This window comes from Pteropus alecto, unplaced genomic scaffold (genome assembly GCF_000325575.1).
Source record: "Pteropus alecto unplaced genomic scaffold, ASM32557v1 scaffold121, whole genome shotgun sequence".
Lineage (NCBI taxonomy): Eukaryota > Metazoa > Chordata > Mammalia > Chiroptera > Pteropodidae > Pteropus > Pteropus alecto.
The window spans coordinates 5,807,308-5,828,754 of record NW_006434369.1 but is presented as its reverse complement, the minus strand read 5'-3'; the positions used below and the strand labels follow the sequence as shown (position 1 = coordinate 5,828,754).

At 44.7% G+C, this 21,447-nt stretch overlaps 2 protein-coding genes across 2 annotated transcripts in view; one reads left to right on the top strand and one right to left on the bottom strand.

Moving 5' to 3' along the window:
• Positions 1-10,963, top strand: part of GMPR (guanosine monophosphate reductase) — a 38,121-nt gene extending 27,158 nt beyond the window's left edge. Inside the window, exons 7-9 of the mRNA XM_006909248.3 lie at positions 4,090-4,132; positions 6,805-6,964; positions 10,471-10,963. Of these exons, the coding sequence (XP_006909310.1) occupies positions 4,090-4,132; positions 6,805-6,964; positions 10,471-10,651 (384 nt within the window). The 3' untranslated portion in view covers positions 10,652-10,963. The remainder of the gene's footprint in view (positions 1-4,089; positions 4,133-6,804; positions 6,965-10,470) is intronic.
• Positions 10,964-13,952: 2,989 nt separating this feature from the next.
• ATXN1 (ataxin 1) overlaps positions 13,953-21,447 on the bottom strand; it is a 311,366-nt gene continuing 303,871 nt past the window's right edge. The window contains 1 exon segment of the mRNA XM_025044911.1: positions 13,953-21,447. This exon segment is cut by the window's right edge and continues 39 nt beyond it. Coding sequence (XP_024900679.1) covers positions 21,157-21,447 — 291 coding nt within the window. The 3' untranslated portion in view covers positions 13,953-21,156.

Genomic DNA, 21,447 nt, shown 5'->3' with positions numbered 1-21,447 from the left:
TGGACTTGAATCAGGTTTTTATTTATTGTGGTTCGCATGGGCTTCTGAGAGTCAGAGAGCTGAAAAATCCAGGATATCCCCTGCAAAGCTGAAGATTAGCATGTGACTAGTTAATTTTGTCATCTGTTGGGTCACACAGAGGAGAGAATTTTAAAGGCGGAAACAGCTTTAGAAGAAGTAATGGCTGTCATTTATTGAGCATCTACTATCTTCCAGGCATAGCACACATATAATCTTTAATCCTTGGAAGAACTTAACAAGGTAGCTGTTATCTTTATTTGACAGGTGTATTTGTCAGGGTTCTCTAGAGAAACAAAACCAATAGGGGTGTGTGTGTGTGTGTGTGTGTGTGTGTGTGTGTGTGTGTGTGTGTATAGAATTCTAGTCTGAGTCTGCAGGCCTGAGAACCAGAAAGAGCTCATGTTTCAGATGGAGTCAGAATGTAAGAAAAAAACCATTTCCCAGTTCAAAGGCAGTCAGGAAAAATTCTCTCACTTGGGAAGGGTCAGCCTTTTTGTTCTACTCAAGCCTTCCACTGGTTAGATGGGGCCCACCCACATTAGGGAGGGCAGTCTGCATTACTCAGTCTACTGATTGAAATGTTAACCTTATCCACACACCCCAAAGAAACATCCAGAATAATGTTTGACCAAATATCTAGGCACCCTGTTGCCCAGTCAAGTTGACATGTAAAGTTAACCATCACACCAGGTTAGGAAACGGAAGCTTTGAGACCTTGAGTAACTTGTTCGTACTGCTGGTAGGAGGCAGAGCCAGCACTCAAACCAAGGTCTGTCCATCTCCAGCGTTACACTCCTTCCCTTGACCACCCTTATTTAGAAAATGAGGAGACTCAGAGGGTGCAGGGCTCGCTGAAATCACAAAGAATGCAGGTATCCACACGACCTCACGTCTACTCCTTTTCCCACCACATTGGTTTGGGAGACTTCAGCTTTATCTCTTCTTAGTGCTTTCCCCTCGGAGTCCTCCAGCATGTCTTCAGATGGAGAGCCAAAAATCAGCACCCGCTGAACTATTTGCGGAGGAGGGATTTGAACTGGACTTCGTAGTGCTTCATAGGACCTAGAAGAAAATCCTGTGACTAGGATCATTATCGTCTCTTCGTTACTCAAGTCCAACATTTTAATCAGTGCATTTTATAAAGACCTAGAAAATGTGCCTGTCAAGTTTGAGGAAGCCCAACATCATGAGGTGCCATTAATAATAGAGGCTAGTACTTAGATGGGAGACTGCCTGGGAATACTGGGTGCTGTAGGCTTTATAAAAAAAAAAATAGAAGGTTGAGCCGATTCAAAACAGCCCCCAACCCCCTCCTTCCCTATACCCAATCATTAGTATACTTATCAGCTCACTAACCCTCTGCAAAGAAGTGAAGGTTGATCAGCAAATTTCTATAATTTTATTGATTTAATATAGTACTTTTGGAACAGCTAGCTAGATCATTATTTAAAAAGATCTAAATAAATTCTTTCAAATAATTTTTTAGACTTGAAAAATTTCCCAAAAGGTTAGGCTAGAAAAAGTTAGAAAATGCAAACAAAAGTAAAGAAAATAAAGATGACTAGAACAGCCATCATCTTAAGATAACCACTGCTCATGTTTTGATAGGTGTGCTTTAGACATTTTTAGAGTTTACTCCTAACCAGAGTTCTAAGCTTGTTTTTCCATTATTATAGCTGTGTGACCTTTGGCAAGTCACTCAACCTTTCTGAGCCTCCCTCATTCCCTACCCCCCACCTACAAAATTATCAACTTCAGGTTCTTGTGGTGTTTGAATACAAAAATAAAGTTTGGAACAATTCCCTCTGCCTACCCAATGCTTGCTTTCACCACCCCTTATTTTTAGGGCTGAGCAAGTATTTTAAAGAAGAGATATGCTGACAAGTCATAGATCAAATCACCACTCATGTGATATGATGCCTTTTCTACTAAAATATAGCATTAACACTCTTGAAAAACAAAACAAGTAACCCTTTGAATATTTTTAAAAACCACCTCGCAGCAGCTATAAATGTTTATGTACAAAAGTCATTGTGTGTCTTAGAGTGCAGGGGATTGTCCTACTACTCTGCTTCCTGAGAACATGAAAGGACGCTTTGAACAACTCTTGGAAATTACCTGTAAATGATAGTAGGGAGCAGATGCCTGTGCCCTACAGCATGATATAACATTGGATTGCATTGGGTTAAATGTGCAGTCTGGCTTGTTTCGTCTGCATTGTCTGTTTCATAGATGCATACCCAAGCAAAGTGAGCAGATGATACCGTATGATTTCCTCTGCACAGCATATCACTAAATCCTATTAATTGTGGACATTTTGGTACATTCTGGGAAGAGAAGAGTTCATTTTCTTGGGGTCCTGGTACTTCAGGTCTTCTGAGTCAGGCCTCATTACTGACCACAATAATATGAAATTTAAGAACCCTAAATGAGATACCCTAGCAGTCACAAGACACTTACTCATAAGCAAGTGAGCAAGACTTAAGGGATGTGTGTGTGTGTGTATGTGTGTGTGTGTGTGTGTATGTATATGAAAGTGTATGTGTTTAAAGTCACATATGTTAGGGACCTGTTTAAATGGGAGCATGAGTTTATTTAATCTTTTGAGATTATATTTGAAATCCTGTTATGTAGAACTGGTTTTGATAAAGAGATAAAGCACTTTAAAAATAATTGGCAGGACAAGCGAAGGGCATATAGGGGGTGTACCTTTGAAAGAAAGTAAATATTCTCGAGCTTTGAAGCACTAACTAGATGTACAGAACCCCAGCCCTGTTACTGTCCTCACCTGGAGGGTTTCGGCCAGATAACTTTAAATGGAGAGACGACCTCTGAAATAATCATTCATCTCTAGACTGTGGCCCTCTGGAGGCCAAGGACGCCACATGCGAATAACAACTTGGTTGAGGAAATACTTGCAGTCAGTAAATATTCATAAATGGAAAAGATCGAGCCGTTATACCTATGTTTTGATCAGAATTGCAAAGAAATAACAGAGCAATATTTGAGTTCTAGACCCTGAGCAACAGTCCTAAATAGCAGATAGAATAAAAAAGATTGAGTCACAGAGACTCAATCTTTTGAGTCTCCCACATCCTCAGTTGGAGATGCTATTTGTAAAGTGGTTCCTGTTCTACCTAGAGGCCCTGCGACTCCAGAGGTGCACACCCCTTCCTGCCAACTGTCAAGAAAGGTAGTCTGGGAGGCCTGTGTTTTCTGTGTTCTTTGCAACTTTCTGGGCATTTACCCCTGAGACCAGCACTGAATCTGGGCTCTGTCACATCTCGCCAGCCTTGAGGGCTGAGTCTCCCTGTCCACTGCCTTTGCTTCCTTGCTGCTTCCTGTTGGATCTGGCTGCTACTGCAGGCCACCCTCACCACCCTTTGTCTCCTTGGACCTCACACAGGCCGCATTGCGAATAGCAGGAAGCCTGGTCACTTTGTGTCTTTGGGGTTTGTAAGGGAGCACAATGGGCTTTACATCCTAGAAACCTGGTACTTCATTGGTGTTTAAACATAACCCCCAGAGCGGAACTGTGCTGGGCAGCCCGAGATCACAGGCTGTCCTTCTAGGCATTCAGGTAGCCCTGGGTGGGTAGAGTGGGTGTCAGGAATGCATGTTTGACCCTAAGGTAACTGGGTATGTTACATGAAGGTGAATTAGAGATTCATGGAGTGGCTGGAAATATAAAGAAACTAACTCGATGTCCTTTCTGGCTCTTAAAATAATTCATCTCTTGTATTAAATAAAAATCTCACCTCACATCAGGCAGGTGGGGAGAGGTGACTACTGAATGAGAATGAACGTGGATGGTGAGTGGCTAGGTGTGTTGTGTAAAGGGTGGGAGGACGGTGAGGTCAGAGCCCCTCTTGCTCAGCAGCTTCCCAGGCAGTGGGAAGGGCCGGGTATGGGAGGTGCCCTGTTGAGGAAAACTCATGGGCTTGGGCACTGAGGGTTGCATATTTGGCTGGGGAGTGGGAGGCGAGTAATGACTTATAGTCACTCCAGGGGAAGGGACAGCCTGGGTGAGCTCCCACTGACATCCTCTGTGCTCTTTCCTCTTTGAAGGATGGAGGCTGCACATGTCCAGGAGATGTCGCCAAAGCCTTTGGTAAGGAGATGTGGAGTGAGGGGCGGAGCTCCCTGCAGCTGCGTGTTCGCTGTGGGGTGGGAGCTGAGAGTGGGGCGGGAACCAGAATGGGGAGGCGGACCCTGTCGGGATGTTCAGAACCAGTCCCGAGTGCTCTCTCCCTGGATTTCTGACCCGATTGGCCCAAATCCTGGAATCAGTTTCATTCCGGTTGGCGGCTGAGCAGGCCAAGTATCCAAGGATTGATTTAGGGGTGACATCCTGCGAGTCAGGAACTGGTGAAGTCACAATGAGAAGGCTCAGGGCACCTGTCTGTGGAAAAGGACAGCACCGGGTCCTAAGTACAGTAACTCCGCGAGGGTCTTTGGGGCCTCACTTGGGGAAATCCCGAAGGAGGGATGGCTTCCCAGCCACAGTTTCTCATCAGAGGCTGAGGAGCCCATTTACCACTAGGGGGCAGCAGTGTCCTGTGAGCTAATGGGGCTGGCACCTGGGGTACCAACATGGGGTCCTGAGTTTTTCTTGGGAAAGCGCTAGGAAGTTTAGCATCTCGGCATGCCGTGCCGTCCACTTAACCTTTGCAAACTGCATTCAGAAGTCAGAGCTGGCCTCACAGCTGGGGCCTCCAAAGGGTGAAGTGGGAGCTGTGTGTGCTGGCAGGAGGCTGAAATGAAACTCCCACGGCCCCACCCTCCTTTCCTGATGCCAGGGCTGCATTTGCTGTTGATTTATTTTTTCTTTTTCAGTGGAGAGAAACTTTCTGTTTTAAGCATTCCTAAGGGATGCCAGTGGCTCTTCTCCTTTAGTATTCAGCGATTCTTCCCATGTGCTTCTTCATCACTGGTTCAGAGCTCATCCCATAGAATGTCTTAGGCCCACGCACTGGCTCTACTACTTCTTTTTTTAACACTAATGGCGACAAAAGGAAACATGGGGCAGTGTTCTTAGCAGCTGGGTTTGTAGGAACCTGGAGAATGTCCAAGGGACAAGGTCCTAAGAGGCAAGCGACAAGGTCAGGGTCCCACACTCAGAGGCAGAGCAGGGAGAATGCAGGACTCCTGCTATGCGAGTGCACTCACTTATCTCTTATTAATGTAAGGATCGTCAGCCGAGGACACTTTTACTATTGATTTTTGAGCTGCATCTTTTTAATGCTGATCGGTGTTCCATCTCGGGCTCTTTGTGCTCCCTGCTCAGAGCGGGAGCTGAGTATACTTTAAAGTGACTGGTCTAAAGAAGGTGCCTCGTAGATGACAGATCTGGGCGCAATTCCTGGCATCTCTTCCTTGTTCACTTTCCTTCCAGTAAGTGCAGCGAGGAGTGAGATTGAGAGAGAGGGACTGTGTCATGGAAGATGCTGGTTAGGAAAGGACATGAGAGTGTCCAGAAATGAAAACAACTGGAAGCCACTTCAAAGCACTGTTTGAATGGATCTGTGCACTGTGTTCCTGCTGTTTATATCTGCTCCCAGGGTCGTGGTCACCAGGAGGCCTGGCTGGACACCAATTCTCCTCTGCCCCCTTCTAATCCTGGCAGGGGGGCCAAGGAGCCAGCATTTGTGTTAGGGATCCTGCAATGAAGGGTCTGCAAAGCTCGCTGTCAAGTGGAAAGGTCCTATTGTGCCTTTTTGCCTGGCTGCAGGCCAAGAGGCCAGCCCTGCAGAGCCTGCCTTTCTGTAATGTTGAACAGAAGGGACTGTAATGCCTGACACACACCGGAAAGTCCTCATATTTAAATAACCAGATGGAAGAGGTCAAGGTCACTTTTCAGGGGTTCCTGTATTTGCTCCTTGTTGTCCTTCATCCTAATTACTTAATACATGTGAACCCCGATATCCTCGTATTCTCCATGTAAGCTGCCAGTAGGACTTACTCAGAGGAGGAGTTGTAGCAATTTCTTACTTAATAGTCAGTGGAAGGCCTCTCTGCACAATTATCCGTGGACAGGATGGGGAATGGGGACTGTTTCTGTTTCTTCCATAAACACCTTTTACTTTCTTGACAGCTAGTCATTCCACATCTCCCATGTGCCATGCACTCTGATAGACCCTGGGGACATAGCAGTGAACCAGCCCTCCAATTCCAGCTGTTCCTGGTCCTGTTCCAACATAGCTTACAAAGGCAACTTCAATACCCCAGTCTCTTCTGTCCTTGTCCTGGGAGTTTCGTGTGTGTGTGTGTGTGTGTGTGTGTGTGTGTGTGTGTGTGCGTGCGCGCGCGTGTGTGTATACACACACACACACGCACACACATACACATATACACGTGCAGTATACACATGTACAAGTTTCTCTCCTTCATGCTCCATCTCTAGGAGATTTGGTCTGTTCTGAGGTCCAAACAGAGTGTGAGAATGCTGAGAGCCTAGGGTAGACCAGATGCCTGATGGGGGTCCAATTCTTAATGTTTCTCTGATTGCAAATGAGTCAGGCCTCTGGAAGGTGGTCATTAATAACCACTAAAGCTTGTCCAGTGTATCCGCTACCAAACCAGCAGGCTGCATTTGTTTTCTGAGTGTCCCCATCGCCCTGTAAGGAGGACTTCCTTAACTTTTTTCAAAAGGGGAGAGGTTGAACTTTCTCTTGAAAACGAGGAGGACAGTGAGTTGGGGTGGCAGTTGGATCTTTCCAGAGCTAATTTTTTTCTGAGCTCTTTTTTCTGTTGCTTCCTTTTGTCCCCACCATTGGAGTTTAGGAGCTGGAGCGGATTTTGTCATGCTGGGCGGGATGTTTTCGGGCCATACCGAGTGTGCTGGAGAGGTGATCGAGAGGAACGGGCAGAAGCTCAAGCTCTTCTACGGGATGAGCTCTGAAACAGCGATGAAGAAGCATGCGGGAGGGGTAGCCGAATACAGGTAAGGGGCAGAGCCAGGGCTTTTCACCGGGGAGGACCCACATTTCTCCTGCTTCTTACAGAAATGGGATGGAAGTAGGTCTCAAAGACTGTCCATTCTGTTTATAGTAAAGTACTGTGGGAAGGAGCTAGAAAACCTACTTTGCCTCTTTTTAAATAGCCATAATTTTTACCCAACCAGCATTTTCAGTGTTTGGGGCCATCAAAAGGCAGTGCAGAGCAGAAGTGTTTTGGGATGGGTTGGGAATGTGCCCAAGGGGTATGTGCAAGTAGGCGTGATTCCTGCTCAATCAGTCCTGGAGGTGACACTCCTTACTTCCAAGGGGTGGGCAGGAATATTACTGCCTGGTCCTTCTGATACAGCCTTTGCTGAACTATCCCAATAACCTCCAGTCTCTCGCCTGGAGTGAGTTCAGGATGCAAGAATTGAGTTGAAGTATGGGTCTCCCATTGCATACGAAACAGGTGTGGCCTGGACCACCACACAGAGGTCAGGCCTTTCTTGCAGAATGCCACGTGTCACCTACAGTAGTTCACACAGGACTCTCACCTGTCTCTAGACTCTGACAGTTAACACAGGCAGCATTTTTAGTCATTTAATTGTGTCATTCACTGCAGAAGGGATGCTTACTTCTGTCTCTCTCTCTCTTTTTTTTTAATCTATGATCCTAAAAGATAACCTGCTCTTTGTTTCACTTCCGTTTTAATTGTCTGCATGTGTGTTTTAAGAACCTTATGACAGAATATATCTACTGCCTTGCTCTGCTCCAGGGAGTCTGCTCTTCCTTTTAGCGCTGATGACAAACTACACAAAGTGGACAGGACAGAAGGTCTTGCATCCTCAGGAGGAAATCCGCTGTGTGTGGGCCAACTGCCTTTCTCCAGGAAGCTTCAGGCACTGGGATAGAAACCAAGCCCTCCCTGGCTGACACCCTCCATTTCCTACCATTCATTCTACATCTAAAAGCTTATTTTGAGGACATGGGATTCAGATGAATTATATAAGTAAGGTTCAAACCAAGCTAGAAGTAAAAAAAAATCTGAGAGCTCCTCTGAGACTTACAGTCAGGTAGGTGGGTGGGCATTATGGCGTGCTACCATCCCAGAGTTCTGTTCGTCAGTAGGGTGCTGGGAGGCTGATTTCAGTCCTCACACTCTCCAGTCATTTCCTCTTTTGGGAGGAAGCTCAATAAAAACGATGTTGTAGTATGGGGAAGGCAAGGTGGGAAAAGGAGTAGGGGACTACATTTATACCTCCTCCCTGGCAGTGTCAGGCAGCAGAACAAGGGTGGCGCTTTTTCCCATGCAGCGTCAGAGGGTTTTCTGTCTCCCCCGTGGTAACCGGTGGAGGAGGTTGCACTGTTTGCAGCGATGGGGTGGGATTACCGCCTCGATGCTAACCTGGACCTCTGGCTAAGAAGCTCAGTGCTTCACCATCACCGAGCAGGGTCTCCTGTGTTCTGGTACGTAATTGGAGCCATTGTGATTCAGCAGCAGCTAGATGCTTTGCCAGGAGTACATTTTTTTGCCCTCTAGCTGTTGCATCTGTTTTGGGTTCTAATAAAAGCAGATAGGGAAGGCCAGACTAAGCTGTAACACAAACAGAAGCTAAGGGGCTAAAAGAAAGATCATCTGTAATTTCAGCAGGGTCTAGACACATCAGAAAATAAAATATTCAGGACTATAAAGACTCCGTTCTGGAAGCAGATTCGAATGTTAGACAAGGAAGGGAAATGCCGAAGGAATTAGAACCTTAATGCAAAGGCTGCCTAAGCCCTGAAGTCTGCATCCGTTCTCTCTGTCTCTCTCTCTCTGCTTGCCTCCCTCCCTCTCATCTTCCCTCCCTTCTCTTCCCCTGACAGTTTGCAGCCTCATCACCATTATCTCGTAAGGATGGTTCTCCTATTTGATATTATATTTAGTTGAGGCAGAGTTATTTATACTTTGCTAGTTCCTTCCCAGTCATTAACCATTTAGTTCTCACCCTTTCCATGTGAGACAGATCAAAGAACCTCTTTATGGATGAGAAGACTTGAGCATCAACAATAAATGACTTGCAAAAGGTGCCGTCACCAGTTAGCAGATAAGCAATGATGAGAATCTGGATAATCTCCACTAAGCCCCAGGAAGACCCCAGGCTTTAAGAAAATGAAATGGCAGTCATTGCAAGCACATGTGCATAGATGTTGATCTCTAATCACAGAGTACAGTGACATGAATCATCTTGTGTGTGACCAGTGACTTGCTTTATGATATTGGTGCTCTAAGCCAGCTACTAGGCCAACCCGTGGTCTAGTTGATGGTTTAAATAGCTAGATTTTACCCAAGGGTAGTCTTGCATGTGTAGATTTCAGTGTACAAGAGTTAATACCCTTTTGAAATTCTAGGTTTCTAATCAAAAAGTGCTATTTTCCGGTTGAAGAGACCAGCTAGAGAAAGTTCCAGAATTTGGTTGTTAGTTTCCAGATTTTCTGGCCCTTAGAATTTTACATAGATTCTCGTGCAGTCTCTTCAAAAGCAAGTCTGGACTGTATCTCCATTTTGTAGGAAGGGGACCTGACATGTAGAATCAGTGTTACTTGGTGGCCTTGTGAAGACTGGGACAATGGCTCAGGAAGGACAGTTCGATATTGCTTAGTGTTTGTGCCATATGCCAGACCTTCTGCATTTCTAAACGTTCCTCTGAAAATGGGAATGATGCTAACGAAAGCCCTGAAGCCTCTGGTGGCAAGAACTTCCTGGTGCTACTCTGGTTCCACCTTGCTGGGACCCCCACACCACGCCCGGAACAATAGGTGTAAATGACTTGCAGGGAGTGAGCTGGAGGGACATGCTCAACAAAGGGCTCCCCAGAAAGGCAGGCCGTTAGAGGGGGGATGCTGTATCTTGCTGGCAGAAGTTCCCATGTCACCTGGTAGAGGTAGAGGTGTTCATTTTATTGGTCAGCCTCCTCTTCCTCTTGATTGTCCCCTTTGAAGACACTCAGTGTCGGATCAGAGAGCTGGCATGCAGAAGGGCGAAGCTCCAGGCCTTTTCTGTTGTCGATTGGGGAGGGCAAGCGGAAGAAGCGGTGGCAGGGGTTGTTCACGACTAACCCACCAGGTCTGTTCTCCTTGCCCTTGGGCATTTGGGCTCTGGGTCAGTTGGAGGTTGGTGTGCAGATTAGGTGGGGTAGAAAAATGGAGTTGGTGTCTGTTAGGGGCAGAGCGGAGGCATGCTGCTGAAATGTCATCGTGCAGGATGGTACGGGTCTGTGACTTCCTCCAGTGTTGCTGACAAAGACTTTCCTTTTCCTGGCACTCTGAGTGCCCAGCGGTGAGGTCATGCATTTTGGATGGGAGGAACGTGTTCATCTGAGATCCTGGCACGATCAGCTTGGCATTTGTAGCAGCGTGGGAGTGGGGTCAGGGTGGAGGCTGCTTTAGGTGCTAAAGCTGGGGAGAATTCTGGCTGGGTCTTTAAGGAAAAAGAACCAGATTGAAGAAGAACTTTTCCTTTTCCTTCCAGAGCCTCTGAGGGCAAGACTGTGGAAGTGCCTTACAAAGGGGATGTAGAAAACACGATTCTGGATATTCTTGGGGGACTGAGGTCTACCTGTACCTATGTGGGGGCCGCCAAACTCAAAGAGCTCAGCAAGAGGACGACGTTCATCCGAGTGACCCAGCAGCACAACACTGTGTTCAGCTAACCTTGCAGATGAAGTGATGGCCCTGCTCATGGAAGCTTCCACACACAGCTGCTTTCATCTCCTTCCTTCTGTCACATCAGAGCTTCCGGCTACTCCTGAATGGTGGAATGCTGCCTCCTTCTGCTGCCTGCAGGCTTTAGGGCTCCCCTAGTGCCTTTTGGGGGCCCGGAAGCAGGGCACTTAGAGGGTCAGTGGTCAGAGCCCAGCTGCCCGGAACTCATAACCTCATTGTTAAAACTAACCCTTGCACCTTTTTCTTTCTTTTTTAAAAAGAAAATGGTTTCACTTTAATATAATGCTGTTATCTTAAGACTTGTTTGAGTGCTGGAGTTTGCATTTCCAGGAACCAAGTTGTAGGGGAAGCTGAGGAGTTCCCACCTCCTTACCAGACATGCTAGTGGCAAGCCACTCTTGGCTCTAAGTCAAAGAAGGCATCTTGGGTTGGGAGGGGAGGGGAGGGAAGGGGATGGGAGGAGAGGGGAGGAATGGAGTGGCAGGCTGCAGTCAGAGTAACTGGCATCCCCTCCCTCCAGCTTCTGTTTGCTGGAAAAGAACAAAAGCAATTTGACCATACAAACTTGAAGAATTGATTTCCCGCAGACACAAGGTTCGGTGACGTGTTTCCACCGTCTTTGTTACACAGGCCTTTTGGGGACACGCCATCTGTCACTACCAGTTTGGTGCTCCTTCTGGGAAGCTGTCCCTGTCCTTGTCCTGGTTTTTCATTTAGTTTTGTTTCCTCGATCTCTTCCCCTTCCCTTCTCAGTCCCAGCTGGTCAGGTTGGCCTCTCAAAGAGATTATACATTATTTGGAAATTCCATAGGCTGTTTTATTGAAAAGTAATCCACCAAAAAATTAGCAGGTAGAATCCCACTGGGAAACAAAACAAAACAGCAAACACCTTGACCAGTGGTTTCCTAAGAGACATTGGTTTAAAATACGAGTTAGAACTTTCCCGCGTCATGGTGATTAATGCTTTGAAGGAAGGACCACATGGTGCTCTCCTGTATAATGGTCAGCTCATCGACTGGTTAGTTTTTTTTTCTTGGAGAAGGTCCCATGGCCTTGGCAGGAGTACAGCAGTCGACTATGGCACTGGTTTAAATAGTGGACGTGGATGAATTAATGACGCAGGCCACTTTTTGAAGCACTGCTTGAGTAACAGGACTGGAAAGTGTATGCAGACCAGGATATTTTCCTGTATTTACTTATAAAGGTTAAAGAAGCTGACAGAGGATTAGATTTCCTTTGAAAAGGCAGGCGATGGCCCTGGAGTAGGGAAGGGCCACACGGTCCTACTGTTTGAGGGCAAATTAATGGCCTGATGTCCATGGTGACTGACACCAAATGAAGACTCCAACCAAACCTTCACACTCTGGGAATTGGAGGTCCATTTTCAGCCCTAGAAGACTACAGCTGAAGATCCAGCAATTTTAACTCGGTTGTAATACCTTTTCCCCGCACATCGATGAAGAATAATTCTTGTAGAAACATGAATGGCTACACCTGTGAGATAACGAGGGTCAAGAGGATGTTTAACACAGAGCAGGATGCGGGCTGTGCTGGAGACGCCCCACCTTTTCTGTTTGCTGCCTGTGTGAGGTATGAGCGCCATGCTGTTTGTGTGGAAGATAGGTTTGACACTCAAGCCCTTAAGTTTTTTAGTTTTAAGAGGTTTTCTTTTTTTTTTTTAATTGCAAAATAAGAGGGAGAGGAGGACCTAAAGAAAGCCATTTAAAATGTACCAGCAGTCGTCAGTAGTTAGGGACTGTTACCAATGTCTCTTGACTGGGCTCCTGTGCTGCACCCAGAGGTCAAGGAAGAGGTGCCCGTCGGCCCCGTGTGGCCTTTAGGCAACCCTCTGCAGCGGCATCTTCCTGTGTTGCCTTGTGTAGAGGCTTCGCCGACTAGTTTTTTGTTTCCAGAAATCGAAGGCAGGTCCAGTTTTTAGGAGTGAAACCTGAGTTATTGAAAAAGCCATGAACTTGTCAGGATCATTTCGAAGCAGAGGCTTCACAAAAAGCAGCACTTCTAAGGCTCCGTCAGCCCTTTTCCGTAGCCAATTCATCTCTGTCTCCAGTAGGAATGGGCTGTGGGAAGCCCACACCGGAACAGCCCTCAGACCAGGCATCATACAGGACACACAGATCAAAGCGCAGCCCTGCTACCACTTTGCGGGCCTGCCCACGAAGCAGTGGATGGGAAGGAGAGCCAGTGACCTAAATGCGGTTCATCTCGGGGCCCTATTGCAGCATGTGAAGCAAAGGGTTTTCCCTAATCAATGTGACGAGTTGAGGTAAGTCTCAGCAGCCATTGGACCCCAAACTTGTCAGAACCTAATATTAATAGGTTCTAATGTGTCAGCATCTAATATTAAAACGAGAAGGCAGCGATTCAGACTGCTGCCCCAGACTTGCCCCCAGCACGCAGCATGTCCAGCCAGACTGCTGTGGACGAGGAGGGGACATGACAGCTCTTCCTGTCTGGGCTACAAGGCTCACCTAACCACTGCTGGTTTAGTGCACGTTCTTTCACACACCGACATTCACAACGTGTCAAGGCCTGAACCCTGAGAGGGGAGTCCTGGTAGGATGTCCTTAGACACCTAACCAGGAAGACAGTAAAAGGAAAGGAGTCACCCATTCCTCCCCGGGTTAAGTGAACTCGTGAGAGTCCTATTCTGCCTATTCAGGACCTGACAGCTGTAAGGACTTGAGAGCCACACATGCGATGGGACTAGGGGAGGTCACTGAAAGTTATGCGTCCTTGAACAATTACTTTCTGGGGCAACTACTAAGTCACATCTTTCTGAGATGGCCCACTGCAAACCTGGGGTGTAGTACTCTTGAGGCAAACAGGCCCCTCTGCATGCCAGGTGGCCCCCCTTCTTGTTGTTTTTAATAGGCATGAACTACAGGAGACATGAGTGAACTTTGTGCCTTCAGACCATTTACAGGTTTGCAGCAAACTTGTCTAGAATGTATCGATAATGCTACATGGGCCCACAAAGCTGCCAAATATTGTTTAGAAATGAATATATCTTGTAAACAGTGATGTTCAGATAGGAGAAATAGACACAATCTGAACAAGGCAAGACATCAAATATCGAAATGTACCTTTTATCTCAGAACCTCATAATGACCTACCCTCTCCCCTAAAAAATTAGTAGTAAAGGCAATGCCTTGTCAGTGCCCCCTCACCCCAAACCTGTCCAGTGATCACAGTGGGGGTAAATGAGGCATTCCCATCATTTTCTTGGCCTCATCTTTCTTCGGGGACCTGACACAAAGCAAGGACACATTTGCAATTGGCACTGTTATTTTATTAGTACGAGTATACTGAAACAATAAACTTGTACTGGTATACAGACAATTTATTTAAAACAATTTTGTTCAAATTTTGAATCAAACATTGTTTTATTATAATAATGAAATAATTTCTACCTAGAAAACCTGCAAGCACCATCAAAGAAAGGGACCATAAAATTCAATAAACAGACTCGAGTGTATCCTACAAATAGACACACCACGATTAGAAAATAGAATATGAATTCTTCCATTTTTTTAATATTTGTTTTAAAAAAGCTAGTGCAAGTACAATATTTTACACTGGAATTACAGAGAGTATGCACGCATATGGAAAAAAGTTCTCCTGTCACAATAAAAGCTCTTAACTATGTATGAACTTAATATTTTTGATAAGGTGCAAAACATCACCCCTTCCCTAGTTCTCCTCTGTACTGGCCATGTCATTCTGATCGTGCCCTCAGTTCTGGTGTCTCTTTTCCCTTGGCCGGTGGGAGGCATACAATTGGAAGTTTGGTGGGTAATGATCTGACATTAAAACATCCATGGGTACGGATCTCCGAGATGGCTCTGGGGCCAAGATCCCACTGGCTAGGAATTAGGACTCTGTCAACTACAAGCCACCAGCAGGGCTCTACTGGAACCTCCCTTCAGCGGACACTAATTTGGGTTTACAGGTGAGCAGTGATGGCTGGGGAGGAAGACACCTCTCCAGAAGGCCGAAAGGGCAGTATCCACAGAACCGAATGCACAGGTATCAAGTTTAATGTTCACTGGCTAAAGAATTTACCCCACCCCCGGACCAGGTAATGAGAGCAGGCAGTTCCTATGAGAGCCAGACGAAACCCACACACCTGGCTTCTTGGTAACTGCTCTTCGAAGGCGACAGCTCTAAGCTAGTGTCACTTCAGACCTGGTATTCCAGAGGACAGTATACTCTCTCAGCAAAGATTACTGTAAACAGAGCTTCCAACGAGGCCTTCGGACTGGCCATGGAAAAGGAGACAGGCTCAGTGGCCACCCAGACAGCAAATGAACAAACTGAAGGGAAAGAAAACTTGGGCGAAGTCTCCAATTATCAGCAGTGGAAGACTTGAGTCCTTTCAGATAAGAAAAGTTATGGAAATTCTTAGAGACTTATTGTATAGATACTACATATTGGCCAAATGCACTTAATTTTAATACAGCTGAACAGTCTGTATGCAAGTCAAGAGGACACGAAAAAACGTAGCCACTGTTCCCTTCCGCCATTGTACAGGTGAATGTCAGCTACCAGAAACATTGCATTTAACGGGAAGGGAGAAGCTGAGATTCTGAATTAAAGAACTGTAAGTGGGTTTGCTCAGTATCTCACAGCTGTCCAGTATCCGCTGTCTGGCTTGATTTTTGGACAGAACATGACTCTTCTGAGAAGTTGCCCCACATTTATTTCGGCCTCGATATCAAAGAAAAAAATTAAAAGTAAAGTAAAATGAGGCATTTAAATTGAAACTCATGTTTTACCCCCCTCCCCCATTTAAATGAGGTGTGGGGGGAAAGAAGGCTGAACATTTTTTTTTTTTTCGTCCTTGTAATGAGTCCTGTTTTATTGGTAGCTAGGATCCCTTGTTACAAACACTTCTTGTTCAGGATTATATTCTTTGGGTTTATTGGAACAGGAAGTGCTGAAAATGTCAAACATCATCTCTGAAGAAAAAGGAGTTGCAATGGCTTAAAAGTTTAAAGTAAGAAGGGAGCTCAGAGAAGTATTTCAGCATAGGAATGAACGGTATTCTCAAACTGCAGAATACAGAGTTTCCCTCCCTCAGAAGAGGGCTCTATGTAACAAAAACATAAAGGAAGCATAGGTATAGTTTAAGAGCCTTTTACGTAGTAATTCTTCCAGGCCATAACCATACAAATCTCATCGTTTAGACATGACAAATTTCTATATACATAAAAACATGTAACTTTCAACCTTTATGCTTTTTTTTTTTTTTTTACAAACAAGGTATGAAACTCATTGTTTCAACAGATCCATATCTTTCAAACACTGAATGAATCATCTCGACATTCATTTTTCTTTTGTGCAATTTTTTAAAACATTACCTGTACTCCTCAAAGTGAGTGCTTCAAAAAAATTTTTTTCTTCAGCTTCTCAAATTAGGTGTACATTTTTTTTTTTTTTAAAAGAAAATTCCAACAAGGTCTAGTGCTACAAGAAAAGATCCTATCAGTAAGGTAACATATTTGAAGCGAGGTCATCTATGTAGAAGAAATCTCGGCTCCAGAGTAGAGGTGTGCAAATTGTTTGGAGTTTCCCGATCAACAGAAACACAACACTGTCCATAGAAAAGAGAGGAAACCAACCCAACACAATAGCATATGCATGTGCTTTATAAAAAGTATATGCTCTGTATCTTTATTACTTGATGTTGTTTTAAATTCTCTATTTCAGAAATTCTGGGTTGAAAACACAAAAGTGGAAGCAAAGGCCTCTACTCCACTTTAAAAAAATTAAAAAAAGCAAAATTCCCTTTTCTTTCATATCGCCACCGAAGAGGCTGGATTGGGCCACGGAGACTGCTGGCCCTTTTTTCACCTGGAATCATCACGGGTGACTAGGAAATAGGAAGTGCAAAGGGTTTCAGGAGAGAACGGGCCACAGCTTGTTGAGCTGTTTGCGGTTCATGACACAGTAGCCATGACAACCAAACACAGCTCAAAGAGCCTGGCCTTCTGTCCCAAGAGCTCTGCTTCTTCACCCAAATCTGAAATAGCATGGCGTTAGTGTCTTCAAAAGCATTTGAGATTTTTCTATGAAAGAATAGGTTTCCTTAGTAGTCACAGATGTTAAAGGGCATTGTCAGTTGTTTCCTTAAGAAACAAACAACAAAAAATTCCAAAGCTACAACAACAAAAATAAATTTTGGCAACATATTTCAGTAAAGATCAAACTATGTGCAAAGAGTGGATTTTTATGATTACTAGGAGCTACTGTTCGTCGTGAACATGCAGCATTATATTGCAATCTATGCAGTATCTAAGGAATAATCCACAAGATGCAGGAAATCCAAACATTCCTTGAAGTTGTACAACCCTACTCCAGAGCAGTCAAAGTGCTGCTTCTGAACGCATCAGTGTACCACACACACGCCAGCCCCGTCCCTGAGTAAGAGGTGTGAAAGTTTCCGCAGAGTTCCTTGTAGGGGAGAAGGAAGATGCTGCCACTTCCTGGCGGGGGAAAAAAAACCCAACACACTCACCTAACGAAAAACACATAGGGTCACAAATTCAACGTTAGAAATGGGATCAACAACAGCAACAACAATAAAAAATCAAATCATCCCAAAGCAAACTGGGCGAGTTGGGGGACAACAAAAAATTGACCGACGTAGAAAATTATCCTGAAAGTCCAAATGAAAATGCAATTTGAATTTCCATTTTAAAAGATTTGAGGTAAGTGGCACCCATCTCTTTATCTCCGCCCCGCCCCCCGCCCACAATGTGGCCCAGACAAACTGAAATAAATCTTAAGTTAAACATTCTAAGGAACAGTCATTTTATATATTTAGAAATCCCTATAAAGAGAGGTTCTTGTTTGTCGGTTTCTTATTATTTATTTTTCTTTTCACCCTGACTAATTTCTTGGTGATTGTGTTCCATTGTAAACGTAAAAGGCCTGCTGTTATTAGTTTTAAAATGGAAAACAGTAAAGAAAGAACTAAAGACAGCTGTCAGTAAATATTGCAAAGTGGACATAGTACAGAGGCACATGGCTGATCCTCGTAAGCTTCAGGGCACCGAAGAATTTCTATGCCTGTCATTGTTAGGTTTGCTACACAGGAGCGGTGACAAAGGCTGCTCTGGGAGCCTCGGGCTCGCCAATGTCTGCAAACAAGAGGAAGTTCCCTGTCCCCTGGATGTTCTTCCTATTTGAAGAGAAAGCTGCCACAGAGGAGTGGTGACCAGTGTTCGCAGGCGGCCCCCTCCGCAGCCACTGGCTGGCACGCTCAGAGCGCAAGCACACACCAGGCCACACTTCCTGCCCAGGTTCAGAGGCACAGCTCAAAGTCTCAAGGACACAGACCTGAGGAGGGGCCTGCACACTCGCAGACAAGAGCGTGAAAAATGGGTTGATCCTGGCTATGTTGCTCCAGAGTGTGCCTTAGAAATGACTCTGCCTCCTTCCTGTCCACATTCCACCTTCACTATTCCTTGTGGTGACAGGGGGAACTGCAGCTCGTCCCCTAGATCTCCTTTGCTTGCTCTTTCTGCAACATGGCAACCGACACCTGGGGCTCCTGAAGGCTCCCGCCCAGCACTCAGCATCCGCGGCAGTAGGGGAGCTTGCAGCGGGAGGCTCTCTCATTCCCGGCTCCTTCCGTCCGAACAAGGAAAAAGCCGAAAGGGTGTGAGCTTTAACTAGAGCACACTGATGAGACTCTATTGGCACGGAAAATATTGCACATGCTAAAAAAGCAAGAGGATGAAATGGGACGACGTTTAGAAAGAACCAATTCTCTTATAATTCCTATACCTGAAATATAAGCACGAAAATGATGACGATGTTCCTATTGCTCCAAATCATATATGTTTTCTCATTTTAGTGTTGGTGTTGTGGATCCAGTTAGTTTACTACTCGAAGTAAGCCCAAAGGTTGGTGTGTGTTTTTCTGAGTCCACATGAGTGGCTGTAAATAGTGGTACTAATGAGGACAAAGTCGATGTGGCAGCCCGGTATTCCTCTTACCATCAAAGGTTATAAAACAAAAAGAAAAACAAAACCTAATAATTGCAAGTGCCCTGAGCAGAATACATGGAAGATTAAGCAAGTTCTCTGAACAGAAATGCTTAAAAAAAAAAAAAAATACAGCGCTAAATAAGCATTATGACTTTGAGGATGGGCCCACCCAGCTCTCTGCTAGCATGCTGAGAAGGTCATGGATTTTAAAGAAAGTCAAAGACTGGTTCTAGCTATTCTAAATCTATTCAAATGTTTTTGGTACATCCCAGAAAATGGTTAATAAAAATCATTAGTCCCGTTGAGAACTAAATGTGAAGGAATACTATATAGCCAAAATGTGGGTCGATATTAGAATTCTTTTTAAATTCGTGAAATGGAAGAAGTACTATTTTCAATGGTAGAAGAAAAATCAGATAAATATTTGTTCGGACTAGTTGCAGCCATTTCAAGTAAGAATATTTAAAAATTTCTCCCTACTTATAAAATTTTTTTTTTTAAAGCACTTTAAGATGCAAACTCAAAACCCATGAACAATATTTCAGATCTCTGGGAATGAAAGGTTTAAACTATGAAATACCCTTTCTGGGTTTGTACCAAACATTAAATCTTGATTTGATTTCAGATGGAAAAAAAAGTCATTCTGAAAATAACATTAATAACAACAATAATAAAGTAATAGTTGTTTTTTAAAAAAAAAAAAAACTTGCTCACATATATAAATGTCTTTATGGAAAACTCTCTCAATGAATCTGAAGAAAATTCTCAGAGTTGTCCTGCTAAGACCTGTTTTTTGTGACAGATGCGGTAGAAAGACCAAAATTAATTCTGAAAGGAACATAACCTTATAAAACGGCCTAGGATTTAGGCAGGTTAGAAAGTAATTTTGCTACATTTATTTATGTTCGTTCAGTCCCCCAATCCTTTCCCACAATGTTATTGGATAAAAACTGCAGGAATATCACACAAATTATAAACTCAAGATGTGCAAATCGCAAGGTTCTTTAAAAGTTCATCTAAAAAAGGAAAACACTGGACAAAAATGAGTATTCTTTTTTCCATCCCTTTTCTCTCAGTTTCTCTGCCAGCTCTGCATAGGCCTTTAATTCTTTCTCAAACATCAAAGTGAAAAGTGCCTTCCTGTCAGGCTGTACTTGGTGGTCATTCATGGTCACATACTAGTTCATAATTCACATTCATCCTTTTAAACCACATTGAAACTTTCAATATCTTGAGGTGAGAAACTCTGCAGAGCTGAAATGTAGTTACAGTGTTGAAAAAAGAAAGCAACTTAGTTTTTTGTTTTTCTTCCCAAAGACTTTAAAGTGAGATACAGTACTTGTTGAATGATAGACCAAGATGCTTGGTAATAAAGTGTGAACAGCATTTTAAGTGCTTAGAGATAGTAATATATATGCTCATCTTCAAAATCTAATTCCTCACGTCACACTGGAATCTGAAAAAAGTGGCACCCAAGTTGTCCATAGTCATGAACTATAAACAGTACTAGAGTTAAGAGACAAAAGATCTGCAAACGCAATGTGAAGAGCTTCTGCTGCTCTCTCAAGGGCAGTTTGCGTCTACTTCTTGGGAGCGAAGTCAATGCGATAACCTGATTGATATTCCTAACACTGCACAGAAACAAGACTGGGTGTTCACTCTCCCAGCCCCACCCGTCACACCGCCCCCCACATGGAGCGATGCGAGCAGGGGCTGCTATGCCCGCCAGACACCCTGGAGACATCACTGCACTAGTGAAGCAGAAACGAAATTCCACGTGTGGCAGTTGCTCTTTTAAAAAAAAAAAAAAAAAATCAGTGCAGTCAGGCCCCATAGGGGGAAATATATATCTATATGATTAAAAGTTGCTTTTATTGTAAAATATGTTGGAGGAAAAAAATGTTCTTATACACGGTTAGCTTTCCATCTGCTGTCTGTTGCCTTTCTAGGATGCCCTGTAGCTGGATTCCTGATATTTATTTCGCACGTGAGAACCTCCTGAGGACACGTCTCTGGACCTCCAGTCCCGTGCTGAGAGCAAGAGAAAGTGAGACAGAGGGAGGCAGAGAGAAAAAGCCCCTCACTCGCTGCAGCGCCCCTGTAGCCCCACACACACTCACCCTTGCAATTCCCTCCCCGCAGAACTTTCTCATCAAACTAGCAGAAGTCAGCGCCCAGTGGATGCTTCTGTGCTGCTAGAAAAGCCAGGCACTCTGAAGCCATATTCATTTCCACTAGGATGCCTGGTGCTTGGCCTGGCCTGGCTCTGGCCCCCTGCCCGCCCACTGACAGACACTCGTGGAAAAAGCATATGCACCAGTCTCCTGCGTGACACCAGCTGTAACTCTAATGACAAGGTTATAACAGAAACCTAAAGGAAGAGGATAACATGTAAATACTGTGTTATTTAGCCTACAGTACAGTAATCTGGATACAAATGATAAGGGAGAGCCAAATTTCCTTTCCCCACACTGCCTCTACTTGCCTACATTAGACCGGCCTTCAATGCAAATCTTAACCTCCTGAGGAATTAGAGAAGGCTTAGGAAGAGTCAAGGGTGGCTCGTCTTCTGACTTCTCCAGTTTGCGGGTCTCCGGTGCCGACCACCTCCTCTTCCTTGTTGTTGTGGGCTTGCTGGGTTCTGTTTTGGTGAGCAAGGGCGTGGCAGGCAATCCTATTTTTTCTGGGAACTTCAGTTCGCCATTCTCAGAGAGCATCTGGGCACTTCCCTGATTGATTCCGTTTTCCTGCTCAGCATATCTATGTCT